Source organism: Gopherus evgoodei, chromosome 2 (assembly GCF_007399415.2).
Source record: "Gopherus evgoodei ecotype Sinaloan lineage chromosome 2, rGopEvg1_v1.p, whole genome shotgun sequence".
NCBI classification, from domain to species: domain Eukaryota; kingdom Metazoa; phylum Chordata; order Testudines; family Testudinidae; genus Gopherus; species Gopherus evgoodei.
The window spans coordinates 28,674,697-28,701,255 of record NC_044323.1 but is presented as its reverse complement, the minus strand read 5'-3'; the positions used below and the strand labels follow the sequence as shown (position 1 = coordinate 28,701,255).

At 40.1% G+C, this 26,559-nt stretch overlaps 1 protein-coding gene across 2 annotated transcripts in view; it reads right to left on the bottom strand.

The window, feature by feature from the left end:
• Positions 1–26,559, bottom strand: part of ITGB1 (integrin subunit beta 1) — a 76,945-nt gene that overhangs the window by 31,418 nt on the left and 18,968 nt on the right. For both annotated transcript variants that reach the window (XM_030550194.1, XM_030550195.1), the window contains exons 2-6: positions 9,658–9,727; positions 9,256–9,341; positions 6,988–7,210; positions 2,337–2,507; positions 1,796–2,034 (exon numbers count right to left, since the gene is read on the bottom strand). In XM_030550194.1, coding sequence (XP_030406054.1) covers positions 1,796–2,034; positions 2,337–2,507; positions 6,988–7,210; positions 9,256–9,341; positions 9,658–9,727 — 789 coding nt within the window. The remainder of the gene's footprint in view (positions 1–1,795; positions 2,035–2,336; positions 2,508–6,987; positions 7,211–9,255; positions 9,342–9,657; positions 9,728–26,559) is intronic.

The following is a 26,559-nucleotide window of genomic DNA, read 5'->3' as shown; positions in this document are numbered from 1 at the left end:
CTTGTCTGATCTGCTCTCTAAGAACTATCTGAGTTGCGCAAAGGATGAAGAAACTGCCCATATCACCCCAACTGTGGCGTTTCCATAGGACATAATACTGACATAACCAATTCCCATACCACTACCCTGTAGCCCAGTGATAGAGAGCATGTTTGGGGTAAAAGTGCACAGTGTGCTCTGGCAAGCCCTTACTGTCAGATGGTACCAAGGGGACCATTATCAGCTGGTGATATTAAAGAATCCCCTAGGATACCCTAAGCTGCACAGGTTCTACAGCCAGTGCAGGACAGGCCAGAGAATCAGGGGAGCTATAACTAGATCCCTGACATCCCCTCTTCTCCTCTCTACTCCATCAATTGCAAATTGGGCACAGAAGTTGTTTTGAGCCTATAAATATGGGGCTCAATCCTGTAAAATTTCTCGGCCATCTACAGAAGTTATTACAGGATTGGGGTCCTAATTCATTTAAGAAGGAGGGGGAAAAAAAAAAGCAAAATATCCATATTAGAATCTCAGAAAATTCATAGTTAAAGCTGCAATTCTAAAATAACGCATTGGCTTCTCCTTTAAATAACAACAGCAACTTTAACGCTGACTTACTAGTTTAACAATACAATGATATTGTAAAAAAGCAATAGCTAGTGCTTGTGTTCTGGAATTTTGCATTGTGCAGGTGTGTATCAGTATCAATAACTGTGGGCGAAATTGTTTGGGAAATAACAGAATGAGAAGGAGGCACATTACAATCTCTCAGGTTTATTTTACAGTATTATGTTTAACTTAGAGCTTCAAGTGTAGACCCGATGGTTGTACATATCAATAAGTGCTGGAGTTTCACTATTGAAATGGCCTGGAGTGAATGTTTTTTTGTTAGTGGTTTTAGAAGTACTGAGTGACAGAGTATCTACATTTCTATGTCCAGAATGCTAGCGGTATGACATTTTTACATTAGCTTTTAAGTTAAGGTTTCTAGAATATTTCTATTACTAACAGGTCTTTCCTATTTTTTTGTGAGTGTGGTGGGCAGTACACTTAAGATGTCACTTTCTTTTTTTTATCTCTACTGGGGCATTAAGGCTGTAATTACTTGAATAAGGATGACAGAGAAAAAAAGGAGGAGGGAGTGGAAAAAGTATAGAAGGTTGTGCCCTGGCCAAACTTGAACCAGAACAAACTACTGAGGAACCAAGGAAGTTTTGTATGCAACTGTTTTCCAAGCTCCCATGTGGAGGTTTTGAACTCTGAATCCACTGGTCCATAGAAGTCCTCCAAAAAGTAGAAAAAATTAAGAAGAGGAGAGTTAAGTTCCATCTACTCAGTATAAGCAGCTTGTAAAAAACTGCAATACACAGAATTGTTTTGCATATATTTTAAAAGAAAATTATGAAGGATACATTACATGCAAAAGTCATTTGAGAACACTTGTTTTATCTTGTTAAAAACATCCATGTGCTGCAAAGATTTCATGATTTTGACTCTTCTTTTACAGAAACTTCTGGGAAGATAATGTTCATGGACTGCCCTCCCCTCCAAAGAGGGCTCATATTCCTAATTTCAAATTTCCCAAGAGGGGCCTTCAGTGAGTGGAATGTACATACTGTATAAGATAAGTGCAGGCTTCCAATTCTGTTTGCTCTGTCTCCACCTGCTGCCCTCAGGATAAATCTCTCAGTCTTCGTTGGTAAAGTGAAATGTAGATTTGTTTTTAAACTTAGGTCAACAACAGTGATACACTCAGATTGCAATAAAATAGTTTGATCTAATATAGTAGTAAATAAAATTGATATACACTTACTCCACAAACTGCAACTTGCATTATTGCATCAAATCCACCTTCAGGAGAATCCAAATTGCCAGAAATGTGTTGTTTACCTACAAGTTCATTGAACAGCTTTCCCTCGCTGGTAAGGTTGAGCACGTTTTTGTAACTAAATGGACTTGTACAGTTTTGGTCCCCTGTACAAGGGTTCCTGAGTTTGGCTGGTGTGGTACTTATATAAGGCATCACAGTTTTCTCCACAAAGGAGCCAAATCCTATGACAGAACAACAAAACCCCTCAGTTAGAGTGTAATTCTAGTATATATAATCATGATGGAATATTGCACAGTTCAAAAAATTTCAATTTTCCCCCTCAATATTCCAAGTATTCTTTGGGATCAGTTTCTAAACTGTCCTTTATTAGAAGAATAGAAATAATATGAATATTGCTTATTTTTCTTTTACTATTTTTCAGACAATCCAAAAACACATCAGTAAATTCAACTTTATTATTTTGAAATCTACAAATGAGATTTTTCCCTTTTCCCATGCCCATAAATAATGAAATCTTTCTTACCAATTCGAAAATCTGAAGTTATTTTCTCCATTTCTCTCATTAGAGCAGTACCAAGACTCTTCACGTTTTCTAAATCATCCTTCATGGAGTAAGAGAGATCCATAAGGTAATAAAGATCAATGGGGTAGTCTTCAGCTCTCTTAAATTTTAATGAAAATGTCTGTGGTTCCCCTAAATCAACAAAAATAAACCCATTCATTACAAAATGCAGAGTAACAGAACTGACATGAAATCTACATTCTTTATCAAAGGTCTTTCATCAATGTCCTAAAAAAAGGTTCACTCCAACCATGAATAAGGTTACTTCTACAACTGGAAGTGATTAACTGCAAATTAATATGTCCAGGATTTTCAAAAGTGACTAACAATTTTGCATGTCCCATATGAAACACCTTAAAGAAGCCTGATTTTCAGAAAGGTCTAAGGCCAACTCTCTGAAATCAGGTCCCTTTAGATTGTCTTATGTAGAATACATGAAAATCTGTGACACCAAAAATCAGTAGTCACTTTTGAAATCTTGACCTACATATTAATTTCAACAAATGTTCCTGCAAGATAAGTAGCACAGCCTTTTTTCCTGTCTTTTATACAACTAAAACACACAAACACAAAAGGCTATGGATATGTAAAATTAAGGAGGTAAAATAAAACCTTAAAGTAAATTAAGAGTTGGTTTACCTTTAATCCCTATCTCACCCTGTTGTGATTACTTATTACAGTCTTAAAAACATGGGGTGAGTTTATATAACATGTAATAAAAAATCCAGCAAAGAAAGATCCCCTTTACATGAAAAAATTCAAGGATGAAAGACTTATTCCAAGATTCCTTTTTGCAGAAACATTGACAAATATAGTCGACTGAGTGTCTCACAGTTAATCTAGAATTAGAATTCCACTGCCAACTCTAGCCAAGGAAACACTGGTTACCAAGATTATTACAGATTGCAGCTTGTCCCCCTTAGATCTGCATAGGCTTCATTAGGGCTCTGTATAACCAGATCCTACCAATGTGAAGGTTTCTGCCTGGAAGTGCAGAAACTGACACTTGGAACTTAGGGCTATGCTCAGGACCTTACTGATATTCTAATGTCTTGAAAAGATTTTACCCTAAGGGTATGTCTACACTACAGGATTACTCCAATTTTACAGAAATCAATTTTTGGAAACACATTGTATAAAGTCGAGTGCACGTGGCCACACCAAGCACAATAATCTGGCGGTGTGCGTCCATGTACCAAGGTTAGCATCAACTTCCAGAGCATTATGCTGTGGGTAGCTCTCCCATAGGTATCCCATAGTTCCCGCAGTCTCCCCAGCCCATTGGAATTCTGGGTTGGCCTCTGATGAGGCCAAAAATTTGTTGCGGGTGGTTACGGGTAAATGTCGTTAGTCAATCCTCCCTCTGTGAAAGCAACGGCAGACAATCATTTCACGTCTTTTCCGTGGATTGCCTGGGCAGTTGCCATAGCACAGCAACCATGGAGCCTGTTTAGCCTTTTTTCACTGTCACCGTATGTCTACTGGATGCTGCTGACAGACGTGGTACTGCAACGCTACACTGCAGCATCCCCTTGCAAGTTAGCAAAGACGGTTACCAGTCACACTGTACCATCTGCTGCTGTCATGGGTGCTCCTGGCCAGTCTCGGTGAGGTCAGTTGGGGGCGCCTGGACAAAAATAGGAATGACTCCCCAAGTCATTCTCTTCTTTAAGTTTTGTCTAATGGAGAGTCAGTCCTGCCCAGAATATCAGGCAAGCCTATTAGAGAATCAGAGAGGCAAACAGCCGCTCCAGGTCAGAGCTCCAGACATCCTGCAGAAATGATGAGCAGCATGCCATTCTAGGGGGTGCCCTTACAACAACCCCACTTGTTGCTTCCCTCCTCCTGCACCCCTCCAGGCTACCGTGGCAGTTATCCTCCCATTTGTGTGATGAAGTAATGAAGAATGGATAAAATTGAAACAACACTGACTTTATTGTCTCTGCAAGCAGAGATCAAAGGGGGGAGGGGAGGGCGGTTGGCTTACAGCAAAGTAGAGTGAACCACCATTCTGCACTTGCTCTGCCTATAGCTGAAAATGGGAATCTGTGATAAGCACTAGGATAGAAGCACAGGCAGGACTGAATGTCCATTTGTGTGTGGGCCTTTGGTTGACACTGGTAAAATACAAAATGTCCCAGGATATGTATGTTGGGGGACAGTTCTAAACAGCAGCTTAATTTTTTTATTGGCAGCAAAATGTAGAGGTCTAAGTACCTGACTGTGAGTCCTGGTAGCAAGGGGTAGGCTGAGATAGGTGCGACCACGCGGTGCTGCCGACTGGGAGAGCAGCCTGAGGCAGAAGCCTCCAGATGGCATGATATTCCAGGCATGACTGAATCTCCATTACACAAAACTTAAAGAAGAGAATGACCTGAAGTCATTCCCAATTTTGTCGAGGTGCCCCAGAGCGACCTCACTGAGGCCAGCCAGGAGCACCCACGAGATGACGATGACGGATACCAGTCATACTGTACTGTCTGCCGTCCGCAAGGCAAGGCAAGGCAATGCTGCTGCATAGCACTGCAGCACTGCGTCTGCCAGCAGCATCCAGCAGACATACGGTGACAGTGAAAAAAGGCGAGAAACAATTGTTTTCCTCTTTGCTTTCACGGGAGAGGGAGGACTGATGACATATACCCTGAACCACTCGCAACAATGTTTCTGATCCTTCAGGCATTGCGAGCTAAACCCAGAATTCAAATGGTTTTTGGAGAGTGCGGAAACTGTAGGATAGCTACACTCGTCAGTTGCCCCTCCCTCTGTGAGCATCCATTTGATTCTCTGGCTTTCTGGTATGCTTGTCTCAGCTCCTTAAGTTTCACGCAGCACTGTGTTGAGTCCCTGTTGTGGCCTCTGTCCATCATGGCCTTGGAGATTTTTTCAAATGTTTTGGCATTTCGTCTTTTGGAATGGAGTTCTGATAGAAAAGATTAATCTCCCCATACAGAGATGAGATTCAGTATCTCCCGCAGTCCATGCTGGAGGTCTTTTTTGATTCTGGGACTGCATGGTCATCTGTGCTGACCAGCGCTCCATGCTGGGCAAACAGGACATAAAATTCAAAAGTTCGCGGGGCTTTTCCTGTCTACCTGGCCAGTGCGTCTGAGTTCAGATTGCTGTCCAGAGCGGTCACAATGGTGCACTGTGGGATAGCTCCCGGAGGCCAATAGGGTCGAATTGCGGCCACACTAACTCTAATTCAAAATGGCAATGTCGATTTCAGTGCTACTCCCTTCGTCAAGGAGGAGTACAGAAATCGATTTTAAGAGCCCTTTATGTTGACAAAAATGGCTTTGTTGTGTGGACGTGTGCAGGGTTAATTCAATATAATGCTGCTAAATTTGACATAAACTCGTAGTGTAGACCAGGCCTAAGATTTAGAAGGATTTAGAAAACCTTTTGCTAACGGTGTTAAGAGTGAAATCTAGTTCCCCTTCATGAGTCATACAAGTCAGTTCTAGTTTCTTCTTGACTATTTTAAATTACCCACAGGCCAAGGCCATGCCTTTGAGGCTCTGAAACTCAGTAAGACAGACATACTGACTGTTTCCCTTCATACTTCCTAAAAGTTATTCCCAATGTGAAACTTCAAGTCAAAGCGCCACCTGCAATGGTAAGTCACTTTAGTTTCGCAAACCCCCATGAAGCCACCATTCAAACCCTCACAAAGCTCTCTCCTCCATCTGACTCTTAAAGTCTCATTTTGGCAGCCATTACTTTGTCTTGCAGAGTTTCTTAGTTTGCAGCTGTCTCAACTAGAATCCTAACTTTAGTTCTACCCAGCTAAAGTAGTTCTTGGATGAGTTGATTCCTAAATCAATTCTCCATTTTATCCAAAAGATGGCAAGACTTTTCATTGAGCCTACCAGATTCCTAGATCTCTGGAGTACTATTATAATTTTCTCTTGTAAGAACTCAGTTTTCCTGTCCAAAAGGAGGCAAGTCTCTATTTCAGGGATGAAAATGGCTACACAACTACCTTGTGGTTTGTGCTCATTCATCTAGGTCTGTATCCACTTCTTTGGCCTCCTAGAACAAGGTATCTTATATGTAAATCTGTAAATCTGGCTGCTGGGCTTCTGCTCTCATGGTTACCAAACCTCAAAAACTAGTTCTCAACTAGTTCAGCCTTTGGGCACAGAGTGCTTTGGCAGACCGCAGTGCTCTCATAACTTTTCATTCTGTGTTTTTCATCTTAACCTCCCTTTTATTATTAATCATCTACTCTATTTTCCAGATGGACACATACCAGGATGACAGATCAAAAGTACTACAAAATGGGACAATTATGTCTTAACCTGTAAACTAGTCTTTTTGTATGAATACATTTACTAATGCAAGCCCCATACATTTTCTTTGTTATCTTTTGTTTTTATCTCAATATTCTGTGTAAATTATGCCCATAGTATCTAAGCTTTACCCTCATTCACCAGGTTATCTGAGCACTTGGAGTTACAGGGATGGGACTGCTCTTCTTCAAATCTCTGTGCTTCCTAGCAACAATCATCATTATTGCAGAAAGATATATGTAGCATTCAAAATATCAAATTCATAGATAATACTGAAAAAGTCTAAAAATATAAGAAGATAAGAATGAATATCTCCATACCTGTTCGCAGCTTCAGTACTAATTGCTGTGGCTGGATCTGGGTAATGTCCTCTGGTTTGAGCTTTTCTGCAGTACCTTTGCTACGATTTGTTACCTCTTTATTTTTGAGGACTCCTTTGGTACCTCTAGGATTTTCTATTTCATCTGGAGAGCAGCCCTTACTCTTTAGTGCTGCCAAGTCATCACATCGGGCAGAAGTTGGCTCTCCTTCTTGTAAAAAATTCTAGAAGATATGGTGAAGAACATCAAACTCACAGCAATTTACAATCTGCAACACATGGCTTGAGCACATAATGCTACTTTTGGTATTTACCATTTTTATGCACCAAGAACCTCTAGAGACACTAGGGTGACCAGACAGCAAGTGTGAAAAATCAGGACAATGGGTGGGCGGTAACAGGATCCTATATAAGAAAAAGACCCCCAAATTGGGACTGTCCCTATAAAATCAGAACATCTGGTCACACCAAGAGACATGGCAATTTTTTAAGTGTATTTTAAATTGTAAAACATAAAACTATGAAATACATTTATGTACTAAACTTAGTAATGATGACATTGAAAAATTTATCTAGTACAGTAGCTTATGGTTAACTTTACTGAAGTCAATCTGTGCATGTGATTGAGGCAAGGTTAAAAAAAAGGGTTCAAAGTCACTCTTCCAACAGCAACATGAAGTCACTATTCAATTAGCTACTCTGACTAAGATGCTCAAAAACCACCACCAGCAAATGAGAAAAGTTGCCTTTCCACAACTAGCCTACAAGAAACTGAACATATATAATTGATATGTGCGGCAACAGAACTTTAGTTTTGCCTTTTTTGGGAAACCTTGTAATTAAATAGTACACCACAGTATTTCGGTAGACTATAACAGAATTACAGTGCTTTGACAACTCGAAGAAGAGCTCTATGTAACTCAAAACCTTGTGTCTCTCACCAACAGAAGTTGATCCAATAAAAGATATTACCTCACCCACCTTCTCTCTTTAGTGATGTATACAACTCCTGGCACATTTGGGAAAAGTTCCATGAGGAGGAGGTAGAGTGAGGGATGTACTTCTGAACTAAAAGAGTCTTGGAAAACTTTGTCTTGAACAAAAGCTACCATCCCACAATACATAAAAGCATTTTGACCCGTAAATACAGTATGAATACATGCACTCATATGGTTTCTAGTATGAGGCATTTTTAATCACTGGAAGAAATGGGAAGTTTTTTCAATACATAAGCAAAAATTGAAGATATTTATGCACAGCTCCTAAAATGTGTCAGACATATTTATTGATGTGAAACTGGCCAAAAGATACATGAATCTGCAACCAAAACAACAAAGTTTACTAAATATATTCCAATATTTATGGAAGGTATGTGTGTGGAGCAGTTAATAGGTACGGCTTCGTGTCTTAAGTATAAGTCTTATTACTAAAAATCAGGAAACTTACATTATAACTTGCATTTGGCAGCAACCACTCTAGTTAAAGTTGTAAAACACTCTCTATTAAAATTCCTGTTTTCAGTTTTGTATAGTTTTCTGAAACTTTCAAATTTCAGGTTGCGATTTTCCATACCTGATCCCTGTTCAGGTTTTTTGTTTTTTTTTAGTTGGAACAAACAGTTCAACATATGTGGCTAAGACTGTAGAATAAATTGTATGATATTATCTTGTATTATTTGATACATAAGATCAGACTCTGTACATTCAATTTTAAATTTTGCACTTCCTGACTTGAGTGATTAATTACATAACCTTGTATTATCTCTCTTTTTTTTTTGTTATGAAATATAAACCAAAAACACCAATCCACCCTAAGAATCAAATATTGAAACTTCAACCTCTTGAACCTCCCCCTCCCAGCTTCCCTCTTCCACTGTGTCTGTATCTAAAATTACCAATCCTCTAATGTTACTGGGAGAATATAATTAAACACATCCAGACAGACTCCAGGCTGGAATGATTTTGAATAACTATGAGACAGATCTCCTAAAGTCTATGTGCCCTTAATATTTGGCAATGAAAGAGAGATCAAAATCTCTAAAACTTTCTGATGGCCAGACCTAGCCAATCCAGATTTTATCCATTTATTTAGCATAAGATACTTAAATTGTTCTTCAGCTTTGATTTAGACATTGCAGATACTGAAGTAAATGGCTACTATTGAAATAAAATAAAAAAAATAAAATAAAATAGGGTAATAATAGATAGTTTTCAGGGTACTAAACACCTAAGACAAAACATCAGAGAAAGCATTTCACAAATATACTCACTTGAGCTTTGCACCAGCCACAGTTTGGTCCTGCTTGTATACATTCCCCACATGATTTTGCATTAGCTTTTATACAATCACTTCCACCTATCAGGGTACAAAAATAAATGAATTTCATTTTAAAATATGCTGGTAATCACACAATTTTAAATAAATTCCTCGCTACTAGCCACGTAACTCAAGGTTAGTCCAGTTCAAACAGGCCACCAAGAAAAAGCAAAATATGAGCTATTATTTTATTATTATTATTATTATTATTACTGCTTCTCTAACATGTTACTATGATGTGCATGAAGGCAAAAGTGTGCTATATTAAATGAAACCGTGGTAAAAATATACAGTTCAACTTTACTTTAAATCAATCTATTACCGAATTCAAGGTTGTTACAACATTTTAATGTACCTGGTTGGGCAAATCCATCCCAAATCGAGCAACACAGTAGTACAACCCAGAAGAGCGAATTGAAATTTGTCTGAAAAATAAAAGGTGAGTAGTTGAGCTACTAATATACCAAACGTAGCAGGACAGCATGGTAATATGGACATACAAATGTGATTCAGACATTATTGTAATGACATGCCTCAATTAATCTTCTCAAATAGGTTAGGTGAGTGTGTTATGACCTGGTTAAACAAAATATGATTGTACTTCTAGTATATGCAGATTGGATGTTATGCCTGGAAGGTACCACTGTGGAAAGATGATTTCCAAATTATTATTTTTTTTAAACAAATTATTTTTTTTTAAACTTAATACAGTGAAGTTAGAACCCTGTAAGGCATATGAGGGCTTTCCTACATGAACATTCAGTTTGCAGCAAGCTAGGGTGTGAATCTGCCCCTCCCTAGCCTGCTGAGCACTAACTATCTACACGGACCCTGCTGATACACACTAACAATTCCTCGGTGTGCTCTGATCTACCCTGCTTTGAAACAGCAGTAGATCAAAGAATACTAACCATTAGTGCAAGTCAGCAGGGCCTATATGGACAGTTAGTGAACAGCAGGCTAGTGAGGATAGACTCACACTCTAGCTTGCCGGAAACTAAATGTTCAGATAGACAAGCCGTAAGTAGCACAATTTTTTTCCTCCAATATATATTACTTTGCATTTATCAACACTGAACTTCATCTGCTATTGTGGTGCCCATTCATTTTGTTTGGTTAGCTCCCTCTGACCAGAGCCAGCTCCAGGCATCAGCTCAGTAAGCATGTCGGGCTCTTCGGCGGCGGGTCCCTCAGTCCCTCTCAGAGGGAAGGACCTGCTGCTGAATTGCCGCCGAAGAAGAAAGTGGCAAAGTGGAGCAGGAGTCAACCACGGTTTTGTTTTTTTTTTTGCCGCTTGGGGCAGCCAAAACCCTGGAGTCGGCCCTGCCTCTGACGTTCTTCATATTCTTCTCTGAACTGACTAACCTAATCAATGCCATCATCTGCAAAACTTTGCTACCTCACTGCTCCCCCCTCTGTCAGATTGTTAATACATACATTAAACACTGCACTTAGTACAGAACCTGGAGATATCCTGCTGTTACCTTTTGCCATGATGAAAACTGCTAATTTATTTCTTATTCTGTTTCCTGTCCTTTAGTCAGGTTTTGATCCATGACAATACTTTGCCTCTCATGCCAGGACAGCTTCATTAATTTAGTGGCTTCCAGTTAGAGATCTTATCCAAGGCTTTTCAAAAGCATAAATAAATTATATCAGTTGGTTCTCCTTTATATATTATATTATTGACACTTTCAGGGTATTCTAACAGATTTGTGAGTCATGATTTTTCTTTGCAGAAACCGCATTCTTTAGAACCTATCACATTATGATCTTCCTGGTGTTTTATTTTTCTGTTTTTAATTGTTTCAACAAATGTACCAAGTATAGATGTAAGGCTTACTATTTTGTAATTCTCTGGATCCCCCCTGAAATCTTTTTCTAAATATAAGGACGATATCTACTATCCTCCAATCTTCTGGTAGAGTAGATGTTTTTAAAAAGAGAGTGCAAATTTTTCATAGGTTAGCCCAGGGTGACTAAAAGTAGATGATTTAAAAAAAAATAAAATTGAATTTTTTAAATTTAAATCAAATAGAGGGGTTTAAAATTGATTTTGATATTATATCAACCTAGGGTAATACCTAAACTTACTATAATTTATTAACATCATTTAATTATAAGAAATAAAATTAGGCAGTACATGTTTGTGGCTAAGTTTTAAAGAAAATCAAACCACTGAGTTGGTAGAGGTCACTGGCTAAACACCTGGAACCAGAATTTGTTGAAATGATAAACAGCATCCTCTTCTGCAGGTGCAGAGAATATTTTCTTTATTTCAGTTTATTCAACTAGTTCAGTTCAAGTATTTGCTCCTTCAAAATTTAAAAAAAAATGGAAATTGAAAAAGCAGGAAGACTTGTTTTCCCTCTTCCAATTTATGAATTAAAACTAGGTGTGACTAGTTCTAAACTAGCAACTAGTTCTAAAAACCTGAAGGACATGGTGACCAAACAAACAAACAGCTCAATTCGCTAATTATAGATTATTCACACTTTGTTTAATAAATTGGTTAATTTTAAATGCAAAACATGTTTTGATTAACTTACATTAGAAAAAAGCATCCAGCTCATTTAAGGTAGCTTTATTTAATCAATACAAAATTAAAAATGCTGTTTGTGCATTTTAATTGAATTTTAATTTCCATCCAAATAAAGCTTGACACAAATCATAAGTAATAAAAAAAATTGATCAAGTAAATAAGTGTTTTTTCTACCATAATCAAAAAGATTGTAAAATTAAGAATCTGAATAAAAGCAAATTCTGCTTCATAATTGCTTAAATAAATATGTATAGTTATTGTGTATCCTTTTGGGTACCAAAAAAAGAAGCATTAAATTTAATGTAAAGGCTATATTTAGCTGTAAAATAACATGATGTAATGGTTAAAAACCAACGAGAATCAATCTTTCTTTAGGTAAAGAATAAAAAGTACAAATCCAAAACAGGATTAAAATCAATTATTTAAATCAAGGTTCCCTGCTTGCCAATTTAAATCATGATTAAAATCAGTGATTTAAAATGGCTTGGATTTAAATCAATCTACCATGCTTCAACCACTTCATATTTAAGCTCCATCAAATCTATCGGATGCATACCATTCGGGCCTGGTGATAGTATCTAATTTTTATTACCAATAAAGGGCAGTTATCTCCCTGTGGTGATGACTGATGCACAGAAATCATTTAGTTTTTTATAAACATCCTTAATTGGTCCCTTTATCTCTGGTGATCGAGCAGACCCACCAATTTAAACTAAACATTAGAAAAATGTCCTGATTTTGTGGTATGTTGGACTGAATAATAGTCTCTCAAGGAAATTTGTGGAAGCATCACTTTTCAGTTATTTAAAACCAGACTGGGCAAAAGCACTGTATAATATACTAAAGAGAACAGGCCAGCATTTTGATATGACCTAACAGGTTTTTCCTCCTTATTCATCTTCTAGTCAATTGTTATTTTAGGAAGATACCACAGTGATGAAAACACTCTTTTCTGTCATTTCATTTAGTCCAAATGGCCATAAACTAGTTAAATGCATGCACCATTTTCAAATAAATTACTCCTTCTGCTCTCAAAATGAAGATTGGAGAAGGTCATAATATAGATAATCCTAGGTTAGAGTGCAGATTCTATTGTGTACAATAATGCTCCATAGTCTGTTGGAATATAAATAGATATGAAATGTTTTTATTTCCATGGTTTCATACCATAGGTAGTTATTTGAAGCCCTCCCAGACATCTCGAAAGTACCAAAATTAGATGTAATGGAATTTAGTAGGAAGAAATCAAGTTTAGTAAGATATTTTACTGTGCAAATGTAAAAACTCAGAGAAACTATTAAAAATGAGACTCAGTGATGAGTTGGAAATAAAAACACAAACAATTTTCACATAACTATTTACAAAAGACATGTCTCATTCTGAGTGACTTTAAAATGACTTTAAAATTGATCTGAAAACGTCAGGAAACAGGCAAGACAAAAAAGGATTGAGTCTTTTCTTCACACTACAAATCTTAATAAAGATATCCCTAAAAAATATGAGCAAGCTACATATTATGCACATTTTATAAGAAAAGAACAGAATTTGAATGCTTATAAACCACTGTATCCAGAAAATTATATGGAAACATCTGGTAGTTATTTCATAGTGTTCTAAAATGGAGCATATGGTCCTGTTTTCTCTACAAGCATATAGCCAATCAGTGTGAAATTTCACTTCTTAGGCACTTTAAATTTTCTATGTAATTCTTATCTGGTTTCTCTTCATAACATTTTTAACAGAAATTACAGTATTTGGAAATGGGCTCTGGCTGCAAATTTTCTTTGGCAGTCTTACATTTCTTTGCTGACAGATTTCTTTTAAAAATTGTCTATTTTTCAAAAATATTGGAAGAGAAGAGACTTATTAATAGATCTGAGGCAGTGGGGATAGGCTTTTTGTTTTCTATAAAGGATTTAGGAGCATTTTTAGTTGCTACTGAAAGTTTACATACTCTGTACCCAAGCCTGATTGACAGGGGATAGGTGCACCGAAGATGGACTGACAATCTTCTCCATCAGGATCCACACTTTTTTATCCAGTTTTATACAACAATGGAAAAGGTTTCACATGCTGGCACAGGAGCTGCATTTCTGTCCCTAACAGAATTGCCTTCCCCATCAAACTCCTAACCCTAATTTAAACATTTAAAAAAAAAAACAACCTATGAAATTAAGACACAAAAAAATAATTGTGCAGCAGTTAGGGCTCTCTCTCTCTCTCTCTCTCTCTCTCTCACACACACACACACACACACACACACACTCTATACCTGACACAAAAAGAAATTGAAAGTTAAGCTACCTAACAGTGCATAATCCTCTAAGTCCCATACACCTTACCAACATCCGATAACTGTACACCAGAGACTGCATCCTGAATTCTGCCCCACTAGAGGTGTGCATCTTTTGCCAAATTATCCTCTCAAAGACACACTGTCAAACTTAACATCCACAACTATTAACGTTTGGGGGAAATAATTGGATAAAGGGGTCTGTGCAGAGTGCGATAGAAGGGAAGAGTTAAGGTTGCAGTATGTAGTCTGTGGTGTACTGTACTTGTGGTAATGGTAATGAGTGTGCCTGTGGGTAGAGAAAGGTAGGTATTCTTGGGTAACTTTTAATTTCCTTGCTTTTGTGGGTTTGTACCAGATATATTGTGCATGTAGAAATCCTGTTTCACAATTAAGTTTTTTGAGTATTAATTTACAAAAAGCTTCAGTTTAAATACAATATATGCTGCTTCTTTTAATTGTATTAAATTCAATAAGTACAATTAAATTGCTGGCACCACACAGCCTTTACCGTTAGTGGAAATGAGAAATTATAAGCAGATCACCTTTTTAGGGCAGCCTAACTGGACGAACAGCAAATCCATGCAGACTATATAAATAAGTCTACAAAGATGTGACACACTGTTGAAGCTATGACTAAGACAGCCTGGAACAGAAACATTCCTGAGGAAGTGCAGCTCTGTGATGAATGTAGTTCTGGGCATAGATTCCTCATAAAGTTAACAACTAAAATGTCTTTTTCCATATATGGGAAGGCCAATGACTCTCCTGAAACAAGTGGCCTACCCAACCTATACATACTAGTTCACTTCCTTTAACTATATTACTTAACAGTTTTTCCATCTGGATTGTTAAATAAAACATTTCAACAAAGATTTGTATCTCTGATACTTATGGATCCAGACACTCTTAGCAAAGTCACAATCACCTTCAAGCTCCAAGCGCCTCACAGCACTAAACCACAAGATACTGTACCAGAATATAATTGATTGCTACTGTTTAGGTATTTTAAATAAACCACTTCTTTTTTTAAAAAAAAAATCTGCTTTTTCTTAATATGCTGCTATGATTTTTTTTTCTGACTTAATCATTAAAAAGACTAAACCTGCAAAATGTTGAATCCTCACTGCTATTTACTGATTATTTTCCAGCTATCAAATCATCCGGTTTTGTTCTTTCCTACAAAAACAGCTTAAACTATGTCCTCATGAGAACATGATTTAAAATTAGGATTGCCAACTTTCTACTCGCACAAAACCCAACACTCTAGCCCTGCCCCTTCCCTGGGGCCCCGCCCCTCACTCACTACATTCCCCCTCCCTAGGTGGCTCTCTCTTCCCCACCCTTACTTTCACCAGGCTGGGGTAGGGGCTTGGGGTGCAGGACAGAGTGAGGGCTCTGGCTGGGGGTGCAGGCTCTGGGGTGGGGCCAGGGATGAGGGGGTTCAGGGTGCAGGAGGGGGCTCCAGGCTAGGGGGTTGGGCTGAGGGATTCAGAGTGCAGGAAGGGACTGTGTGTTGAGGCAGGGGGTTGGAGTGCAGGAGTGGGTGAGGGCTCCGGCTTGGGGTGCAGGCTCTGGAGTGGGGCCATAAGGTAAGGGAGGGGCCTTTGGTCTGGGGCAGGGGGTTGGCGTGCGGGGGGTGTGTGAGGGTTCTGGCAGGGGGTGCAGACTCTGGGGTGGGGCTGGGTATGAGGGGTTTGGGGTGCGGGAGGGGGCTCTGGGTTTGGGGGAGGCTCAAGGCTGGGGCAGGGGGTCGGGCTTACCTCAGGTAGCTCCCAGGCAGCGGCGCAGCGGGGCTAAGGCAGGCTAGCCCCCACCTGTCCTGGTTCCAAGCTGCACCACGGAAGCAGCTGGCAGGTCTGGTTCCTAGGCTCCCAGTGCTCAGGACATGGGCAGTGCGTGGAGCCCCTTGGCACCCCCACCTAGGAACCAGACCTGCCGGGGCGCAGTGCGCAGCCAGGACAAGTAGGGACTAGTCTACTTTAGCCCTGCAGCATCTCCGACCAGATTTTTAATGGCCTGGTCGGCGGTGCTGACCGAGCCGCCAGGGTCCTTTTTCAACCGGGCATTCTGGTCAAAAACCAGATGCCTGGCAACCCCACTTAAAATATTTCTGCACATTAACAACTGTCTAATGGTATTTTAGCAGAGTGTGTGTATGTACCTATTTTACAGAGGAAGGTTTGTATATAGCCTTGGGCCTTTGAACATGTGGCTCTCTGAGTTTCCTTGCTATTTGTATTTATCTGTATTGAGTTTACTTGGAAGGCTTTATAAAATAAAATATAACAGTGAAAAAGTTTTGAGGCGACTACTTGTAATCACTCATAAGGTGTGTTCCACTTGTCAAAAAGGATGAAGGCTCCTTTGTAACGTAAATATTTTTTTAACTGAGAATCAAACATATGCATCTTGTTTAAAGTGCCAGTTCCTGTGACATCTAGGTGCCAAGGTTCTCCCTCAGGAAAACCCAGGCATCTTGAAACTTTTTTTCTTCTCCTACATAAACAGTTAGCAATCATTTATTAAATTAGTGGTAGCATAAATGTGCTTGATACAGAGGATAAGAACTTTTCCAAGCCACCTCATCCCTTCCCATATGTTCAGCTTGTTGGAAGTATTGTAGTCTTAACACATATAATGTTTGTTTTACACAATGTATATGTGATACAGTATACAACCTGCCTGGGATGTGGATCAGGAAGCTTCAGGATTCTGGGAGGCAAAGATTAATGGGCAGACACCAGAAGCAGGTGGAGCCCATTAAGTTAGTTGCTGACACCACTAGGAAAGCTGAACAGCTACAGGGAGCGAAGTTGGCTATCCATCTTCAAAGAGGATACAGCTAAAATGAGTGAATTTGTTTTGAAGCCTGGGTTAATGGTAATTGGGGATTTCTGTTTATCTTTCTGAAAGAAAACTAGAGATTTTTGTTTACTAAATACTGAGACAGGGAAATTTGGAACTGGGTGCAGGGCAATCCCTAGAAGAGAATTTTGTTTTATTGATTTATATTCCTGAGGATTTATTTATTTATTGAGGTGGTGGGAGAGGTGTTCAAGACCTTTTGCCCATCCTAAGTACAACACTGTTGCAATTTACTCTACCCTTGATACTAACTGTGGGTATCCTTAAGTTACGTGACCCCAGACTTGGCAGTGGGCTGAGCAGCTCAGCCAGTCCACTGCCGCTTTGGGGTTTTGTCTGCCGGCTCCTGCCAGCCAGGGTCTGGCTCCTGGCCTCGCTCAGCCTGCTGCCGGTCTGGGGTCCCGGCCCTGCCCACATACAGTGGGTACCTACCTTCTCCCTGGTTTAAGCCCATTCTCTTCCTCTCTCTCTGTACTGAGCTCAGAGCTGGGGGTGAAAGAGCAGGCTGGGGGCTGGGGTGCAGGGTCTAGCCAGGAGCTAGAATGAGGGAGTGGGCTCAGTGTTTGGGCAGGAGGTTTGGGTGTGGAGCACTTACCTGGGACAGCTCCCATTTGGTGCGAGGAGTACAGATGGATGGATGGATGGGTGTGTGTGTGTGTGTGTGTGTGTGTGGTGTGTGTGTGTGTGTGTGTGTGTGTGTGTGCGCGCGCGCGCGCGCATGCGCACGCGTGCAGGAGCTCATGCTTGGTGCTCAGGATGGGGGTGAGGATGTGGGGGGGTGCAAGTGTAAGGGCATGGGGTGGGGAGGGCTGGGTATGTGTGAGGGGTGCAGGAGTCAGAACAGGGGCTGGAGGTGTGTGAGGGGGTGCAGGAGTCAGGATGTGGGATGGCTGGATATGTGTGTGAGGGGTGCAGAAGTCAGGGCAGAGGGCTAGGTGTGTGTGTGTGTGGAGGGTTCAGGGGTTAGGGCAGAGGGCTGGGGTGCTTGGCTCAGGGGAGCAGCTCACGGCAGGGGGCTGGAGGGGATATGCCCCATCCCCACCCCTTTCCCCAAGGCCCTGTCCCCATCTCTTCTCTGCCTCCTCCCTGGAGCAGCGAGCATGCTGCGGCTCTGCTTCTCCCCCTCGAAGGGAAGGAGAGGAGGAGGGGCAGGAAAGCAGCACGTTGGGGGAAGAAGCGGGGGAGGTGGGAGCTTGGCTGCCGGCAAGACCAAGCTTCTGCCTCCAGGCCACCACCGTTCTGGGGTTTTGGTTGCCGGCTCCTGACAGCCGGGGTCTCGGCCTGCTGCCAGCCTGGGGTTCCTTCACCCAGGCCAGCAGGGGGCACTGAGTGGGACCAGTGGTGGGACCCTGGCTGGCAAGGGGCCAGCAGCAGGAACCGCAGAGCGATGGCAGGCTGAGCAGCTCAGCCCACCGCCATGTGCCATCAAAAATCGGCTCGTGTGCCATCTTTGGCACGTGTACCATAGGTTGCTGACCTCTGAACTAATAGATTTCACTGTCCCCCTGCCCTTTCTTATGCCTTCCACCCAAATGGAGTATTCTCTCTTTGTTTAGGACTGCAGTTGACATGACTTAAAATTTGTCCACAAAAATCTCAATCAGGTTTCTAGCAGTATGTTATATGCAAGGCCCCCTCTACTCTGTAACAAGCTTGATGCAAGTTCTTCAAGAAGGTGCCCACATTCTGAGGCAAGCCAGAACAGCAATTTGGAAAGTCTGTAGCAGCTTCAGCTACTTAAAAAAAAAAAAAAGTATTGAACTAAATATCAACACTAAATACAATTAGCTAATGTTTTCCCTCTACTGAACCTTTAGATGGTACCCTAATTCAAATGGTAACCTCAATTTAACTGTTGCCTTTGACCGTGACAGCCCTGAAACAAAAGGAATGTTTTAAATACAAACTGGCTTACACTAAGTCACCTCAATTTCATGCGACAGTTTTAGATGATTATAATAAAAAGATTGCCTGAAAGGCAAAACCTTTATCAAAACTTTAGAAAACTAACAAACAAAGTACCCAGGGGCACTGGCAAGCAGGGGCATGGACCCCCCACAATGATCAGTGTGGGCACACAGCTCCTCCAGCCCCAGGGCCGTGGCAGGAGAGCACAGAATGTGCCCCTCCAAAAGCGGTCAAAATTTTATTCCTATGCCTGCCCCTGAAGTACCAGTCTTTCATGTGGATATTAGTACTATATTCTACAGATGGATGCACTGGAAATCCCCAACATACAGATATTTACATTGGTAAAAATATAGGCAGTGATAAAATTAAACAGGCTGCCTTACAGTTAAAACAAAGGGCTTCTTTATGATGTTCAAGTAGTATTGCCATATTAATTTATGATACTATGACATGATGTATGCTTGACTGAAAAGATACTGGGTGTCAAGAACCACAGTTCTCCTTACCTTTGTTTTGTGAGAGCTAGGTAAGAAATCCCAAAAAAAGATGAAGTGACACTTAAGTTCTCCTGTTGCCTTTTCAAATTAACACATTACCAGAAGGGTGCACAACCAAGAAGTAAAACGCTTCACAGAGTAAAGAGTTATTCGCTCCATGACCTCTTTGCACTCAGCTCCCCAAGCACTCAGTTCTACTCCAGCCTTCCTCATTCAAGTATTTTTGTTTGGCATACAGCAACGCTACACTAAGTTGATCAGGCTCAAACATGGGGGGAGAGTAGTGGATGCAGGGTACATCACAGCTCCAGAGTTACACAGAAACCCTCTCCCTTTATATACATTACACATTTCATCGCATTTGCTATACATTGCATCACACATTCTTGGATTGGCTTGTTTACTTTGCAGGAACCAATCACATTCCACACACTATCCAGGGTTCCACTTCCTCTTTATCTCCTCTCTACATTCCTAACTTATTTTGACCCTTCATGTGTTAATCACTCATGACAGGCCAGGCCTCAGCTACACCAAGAAAGGGGTAATTCACTCGAGTGCTGAACTGCCATTTTCTTGGTTTTACTAATACTATATAATGCTATTGACACACCAAGTTCAAATTCTCTGGGTGGTTGGGGAAAAAGAGGTAGCTGGCAAACACTGAACAATTCCATATTCACAGAATTTCAATTTTAAAACCACTGGGCCAAATAACTACACAATGGACTTTTTTCACAGGAAAGGGGACGTGCATTTTACAGTGAGTACTGAGAGCTGAAAAGCAGGAAATCTTGATATAAACAAATGTCCTCCTGACAAAAGGAATCTTTATAAAGCTGATGAAATGAAGGGGCTTAATTGTCTTATGCCAGGGAACTTCATTTCCTACATTTTTGTATCCAAAAGCTCAGTATAGCTTTTGTATAGCGCGTCCACATGACATAAGTAAATTGAAATTAAGACTCAATTCTGATCTTGTAGTAGCACAAATAAATATCTTACACTAGGGTAATCAATAGGCAGACTGTGGGCCAAATCTGGAACACAAAACTCTTTCCACCAGACCCCAAAATCTTTTTATTTACTTTTTATCATTTTTTAATTATTATTTTCTCTGAAATCTGGACCTTGACAAAAAAAAATTTACTGCCTTACATCAATTAACTATTGACTTAGTTCAATGAAGATACCCAAAGTTGACAGTGAGTGTTGTCAAGAAGTATTCTCTTCACAGCATCGCAATCCATAGGGAAAATATGCGAAAGTGAGCTCTGTATAGAGTAACATTTGTCTATAGATTATGGTGCCAACTTGTTTTTAGCAGTTAGCACAAACATTTGAAAATAAAAATGGATTCCAACCCTCAGACACGAACTGAACTATCACCTGTTAACATGGAAAAACTGGAAAATTGCTTTCCCATTAATTTTGAAAACAGATTTCAATTTAGACAGTTTACTACATGAGATTAATCACTCCCAGGGTGCTAACTCAAACACGCTACAAGACAAGGTTTGTTGTTTAGGGGACAACTGAAGCATGTACTGTGAAGCTACACCTCTACCTCGATATAACGCTGTTCTCGGGAGCCAAAAAATCTTACCATCTTATAGGTGAAACTGAGTTATAATGAACTTGCTTTGATCCGTCAGAGCCCCCTCGGAGTGCTGCTTTACCACATTATATCCAAATTCACGTTATATTGGGGTAGAGGTGTATAAACAGAATATTCAACAATATTTGTTGAATCCGATTTTTGCCCATTATCCTCTATCTTGTTATAAGTGAAAAATAGAACAATGTGGTTTCTCAAACTCTGCTTGATAAAGTTAGAAATTTAACTGAATGACTCTGTTTCTTAATACATATTGTGTATTTGACTGTATCCCCATTACAAACTCACAAAAGAAACTAGGTTTAAATTTTATTCCATGTGAAAAATTTCTGTATAAAGAAAGTTAAAATTAAATAGGAAACAACTTCCTGTTCAGTTTAGACAGAACAATTACAATGTACAAGTACCTAGTTTAGAAAACCCTGTGTAGAATGGGAGACAAGGAGAAATAGGAAGTTTAACTGTTGTCTTCTAGCCATGCAGAATCATATCATGGTTCTGTAGATCATACTAGGGAAGCATTATGTCCATAACTCTGAAGCTTAACCAGAAGGAGACAAAGAGTGTGTGTGGGGGGGAGGGGCGGGCGTTGGATGGGTTGAAGTTTCTGAGGGGAGCAGTCAGGTGGTGGGAAGTGGGAGGGGGTAGATGGGGGGGCAGGCTGTTTGGGGAGACGCAGCCTTCCTTACCCAGCCCTCCATACAGTTTTGCAACCTCAATCTGGCCCTCGGGCCAAAAAGTATGCCCACTCCTGATATAGTTGGTTCAGAATAGAACAGCTCATCTTACAGGCTATAACGTCTTGATCATCAGACTCCTGTTAAAGTCTCTGTAGGCTTGCTGTCATTGATTTCAAAGTAGTTCTATCCATATTCAAGATTCTTGAATGGATACCGCATAGCAAGTCTTTCCAGCTGAATACTGTGGTCAGAATTAACTTGTATTGCCTTAGTTGTAAACTGAGCTTCAGGGCACTTTGTTTCTATGTATTTCCATATATCCCTCACCCACCCCCACCTACTCTTCCCCTCACCCCCCAAGCTATGAAATTCACTGACTAATGCAGGGGTCGGCAACCTTTCAGAAGAGGTGTGCCGAGTCTCCATTTATTCACTCTAATTTAATGTTTCACATGCCAGTAATACATTTTAACATTTTTAGAAGGTTTCTTTCTATAAGTCCATAATATATAACTAAACTATTGTTGCATGTAAAATAAATGAGGTTTTTTAAATGTTTAAGAAGTTTCATTTAAAATTCAATTAAAATGCAGAGTCCCCCAGACCAATGGCCAGGACACAGGCAGTGTGAGTGCCACTGAAAATCAGCTCGCATGCTGCCTTTGGAACGCGGCCATAGGTTGCCTACCCCTGGACTAATGGAACTGACGATGCTAAACTTCACCTAATTCAGAGTCCAAAGAAATATTCACATAATTCAAAAGCTATACTAACTAGTCAGCTTTGAAGGACACACATATAGATTATTGTCATGATTGCAGCTGAGGAAGCATCCTAAACAGATCCCTTATGTTGACAGAAATCATGTGTGCTGTGAGATACTTCATATTAGAAGAAATTAACATAGGTACATTACAGGCAGAAAAAAGGAGTGCAAGAGAAGCAGAAAGAAGTAGGGAGGATGGAGTGACAGGAAAGGAGGGCACAGAAAATGTTGAGAACAAAATTAGCATAGTATGAAAGATGAGGAACCCAAACAGGGCAATAGAAGGGCAGAAATAGAATGAGCAAGGGAAAAAACTTCAAATGGGCCACACACAAGCTGGGAACAACAGTACTTTGAAGGAACCAGGCTGCAAGAGACAATGTGGGGACGCTGCAACTGGCAGGGGCCTATTTCTTTGTTATGAGCCCAGTAAACACTGTCTGCATCCCCGTATATGCCCCATCATTCAGTGCACTGGAATGGCCTCCTAGAAGGAGCAATGTGGATTACACTGTTCCTACTTCAAGACCTTATAACCTTTTTTCTATCTTTAATGGTTGCACAGTGCCCAGCACAACAGGGAGATGGTTCATTACTTGAGCTCTTAAGGGCTACTATAATACTAGTAATAATTTAATTTAATACACTTATGCAGATTCTATTATGTTAAGTGGTTTTTGAAACGTTAACCACATTTACACAGTTTAGTTTTGTCCTCGATTTTGGGGTCTTTTTCTTATATAGGCTCCTATTACCTCCCATCCCGTCTCGATTTTTCACATTTGCTGTCTGCTCACCCCAAGCCCACGGGATCATTCTTCCCAGCCCCCGAGCTCCTGGTCTGAGAGGCTAGCCCTGGCCCCTCCCATTCTGTCTCCCCTCCCCCACAGCCTCAGCTTGCCCCGCTGCCAGCCCAATGCTCTGGGGAGCGGAACTGTGAGCTCCTGGGGCAGTGCAGCTGCAGCGCCTGGCCTGACCCGGTGCTCTGTGCTGCATGGTGGTGGCGTGGCCTGGCTCCAGCCGGGCGGCGCGGCTGTAGCTCCGCCAGCCCCTGTGCTACAGGCAGTGTGGTAAAGGGGCAGGGGTGTGGATAGGGGTCAGGGGGAACAGGGGGTTGAATGGGGGCAGGGGTCTCGGGGGGGTCAGGAAGGAGGGGGGAGGGGTTCCGGGGGCAGTCAGGGGACAGGGAGAAGGGGAGGTTGGATGGGGCAGGGGTCCTGGGGGGGGGGGACAGGCCACCAGCCCCTCCCCTAATCAGCCCTCCATACAATTTATGAAACCCGATGTGGTCCTCAGGACAAAAAGTTTGCCCGCCCCTGGTTTAAGAAGTTATTCTGCCAAACATATCAATGTTAGAAAGGGATGTACTGCTTATAGACATGGGGGATTTTTACAGCTTATAAATTATGCATAAACACCGCACAAAGGAAATTAATTAGAACTGAATTGAGACTTAATTCTTGGTGCAATTGTTAATACTTTATTTCTAGGGCTGTCAAGCAATTAAAAAAATTAATCGTGATTAATCACGCTGTTAAACAATAGAATACCATTTATATAAATATTTTTGGACATTTTCCACATTTTCAAATATATTGATTTCAATTACAACACAGAATAAAAATGCTCACTTTATATTTATTATAAATAAAAATAGTATTTTTCAATTCACCTAATACAAGTACCGTAGTGCAATCTCTTTATTGTGAAAGTTGTACTTACAAATGTAGAGTTATGTACAAAAAAGAACTGCATTCAAAAATAAAACAATGTAAAACTTTAGCACCTACAAGCCCACTCACTCCTACTTCTTCAGTCAATCGCTCAGAGAAACAAGTTTGTTTACATTTGCAAGAGATAATGCTGCCCGCTTCTTGTTTACGTCACCTAAGACTGAGAACAGGAGTTTGGTTTGCATGGCACTGTTGTTGCCAGCGTTGCAAGTTATTTGTATGCCAGATGCGCTAAAGATTCAACTGTCCCTTGTATATTTGTAAGTTGGGCTTTCACGATAAACAGATTGCACTATGATACTTGTATGAGGTGAATTGAAAAATATTTTCTTATTTTTGCAGTGCAAATATTTGTAAAATAAAAATAATACAAAGTGAATACACTTTGAATTCAGTTGCAATGCTATGATTTCAGTTACAAAACAGAACACAATATATTTGAAAATGTAGAAAAACATCCAAAATATGTAATAAATTTCAGTTGGTATTCTATTGTTTAACAGTGCGATTAAAACTGCGATTAATCCCAATTACTTTTTTTAATCGTGATTAATTTTTTGAGTTGAATTGCATGAGTTAACTTTGATTAATCAACACCCCTATTTATTTCTTCTACTCTTATTCAGGTATCTTAAACCAGGGGTTTGGCCATTTCTTGTAGTTATACTATTAACTCTATTACATTTCTCCATTGACAAGCTCTGGGTTTTTGTGTTCTAAACAATCAAAATCTGAATGTATCAAAATTTAAAACTGAATTTTAGGTACTTTAGATGTAAGTGAACAAAGAAAAAGATGAATATTTTCCCTAGCCTATGCAGTTCAAAAGCTTGGCAAGCAGAGGTCACCAGTTATATCTAATTAAAATGCTAGTGATACAAATTCATTTACTATTTTACTTGTGGGTTATGCCTAATCTCAACTGCAGCATCTGCATCCTTTGCTGCAAAAACTGCTTTGGAACGTCACAAATGCAAAGTCCTTGCTATCCTAGAACTCAGATGACTTATCCAACCACTATATTAGAGAGAAAACAAGAGAAAGAAGCTCACTTCTGTTATCATCTTCCTCCTGCGTGTCCCATCTTGTGTTATTCTGTAGTCTCCTTGAGGCTAGGATTATTACAAGAATAACGGCAGTCCTTATGTGATACATGGCTAGAAAGGGTTAAACATCCTGCAAAATAAATAACCCACAGAAGACATGTGGGGCGATAATGTTTGTGTTTTTGTGTATTTATGTATATATGAGTAGGGTCTACAATGTAATCAACAGTCCCTGTCTATGCTGTATACTGACATCATTTAAATGAATTGTAAACATGAGATAGCTCGGTATTCTTCTCTCTTTGAAACGTACTGTGCATGGTGGAGGAAAAAGCAAATGGCCTTATGTTAATTCATATAGCTAAGTACAGGTGATGGACCTCCTTCCGAGTCATCTTAACTACCTTTTGTTCCTTTAGGAAATCCCAGCTTGTCAAAGAGGACATGAAATTGTATAAAAGATCCTTGGGTCCTGATTCTGTCATCTCAGATCTGCTTAGGCTTCATCAGGGGAAGTTTGAGTCACAAGACTGAGTTCCCAGTTATGCTGGTATGCCCTGAGTATGATATTTGGACATTGGACTATGACCTATTAACTATTTCTGACAGAATTCTTTGCAACTACAAAACTCACCATCTATGCTATAAATCTGAACTTCAATGAATTGGACTCATGTCTGTATGTATATTGATCTTTTAACCATACTCTCTCTCGTTTTTTAATAAATTTTATTTTAGTTAATAAGAATTGGCTGTAGAATATATTTGGGTAACATTTGGAATATTCAGTAACCTGGGAGGTAATGTGTCAGATCCTTTGGGATTGGTAGAACCTTTTCTTTTATATAGTGAAATACGATTTTCAGAAATCATCATACTTGACGTGGGTACCTAAATTGATTCCTTAGGCTGGATCATTTTAAGGGAACTGTGTTGTTTGGTCTTGTAAGTAACCAGTAAGGTAATAAAGAAGCTGTTTCATGCTGTCTTGGTAAATTTAAGTATCAGAATATCCACCAGCTTTTTAGGATTTGGCCACTCTATTCTTTGCAGTTCACCCTAATTCAGCGACCACAGCTGGACCCCCTATGACACCGGTCACAGTGGCGTAGTCGTGGTTGGATACACATTACGACAGGTTAATTAGGGTTTTGGATCAGAACCACACGCTTGTCAAAATTTAATTTTGATATTGCAGAGTTTAAGGGTTAAAAATCAGTTAGAATGAGTGACCCATGATCAAGATCCTGACAGCAAAAATCTGGAAGAATTGTGCTCACAGAGGGGGTTGTCTTTTAAGAAA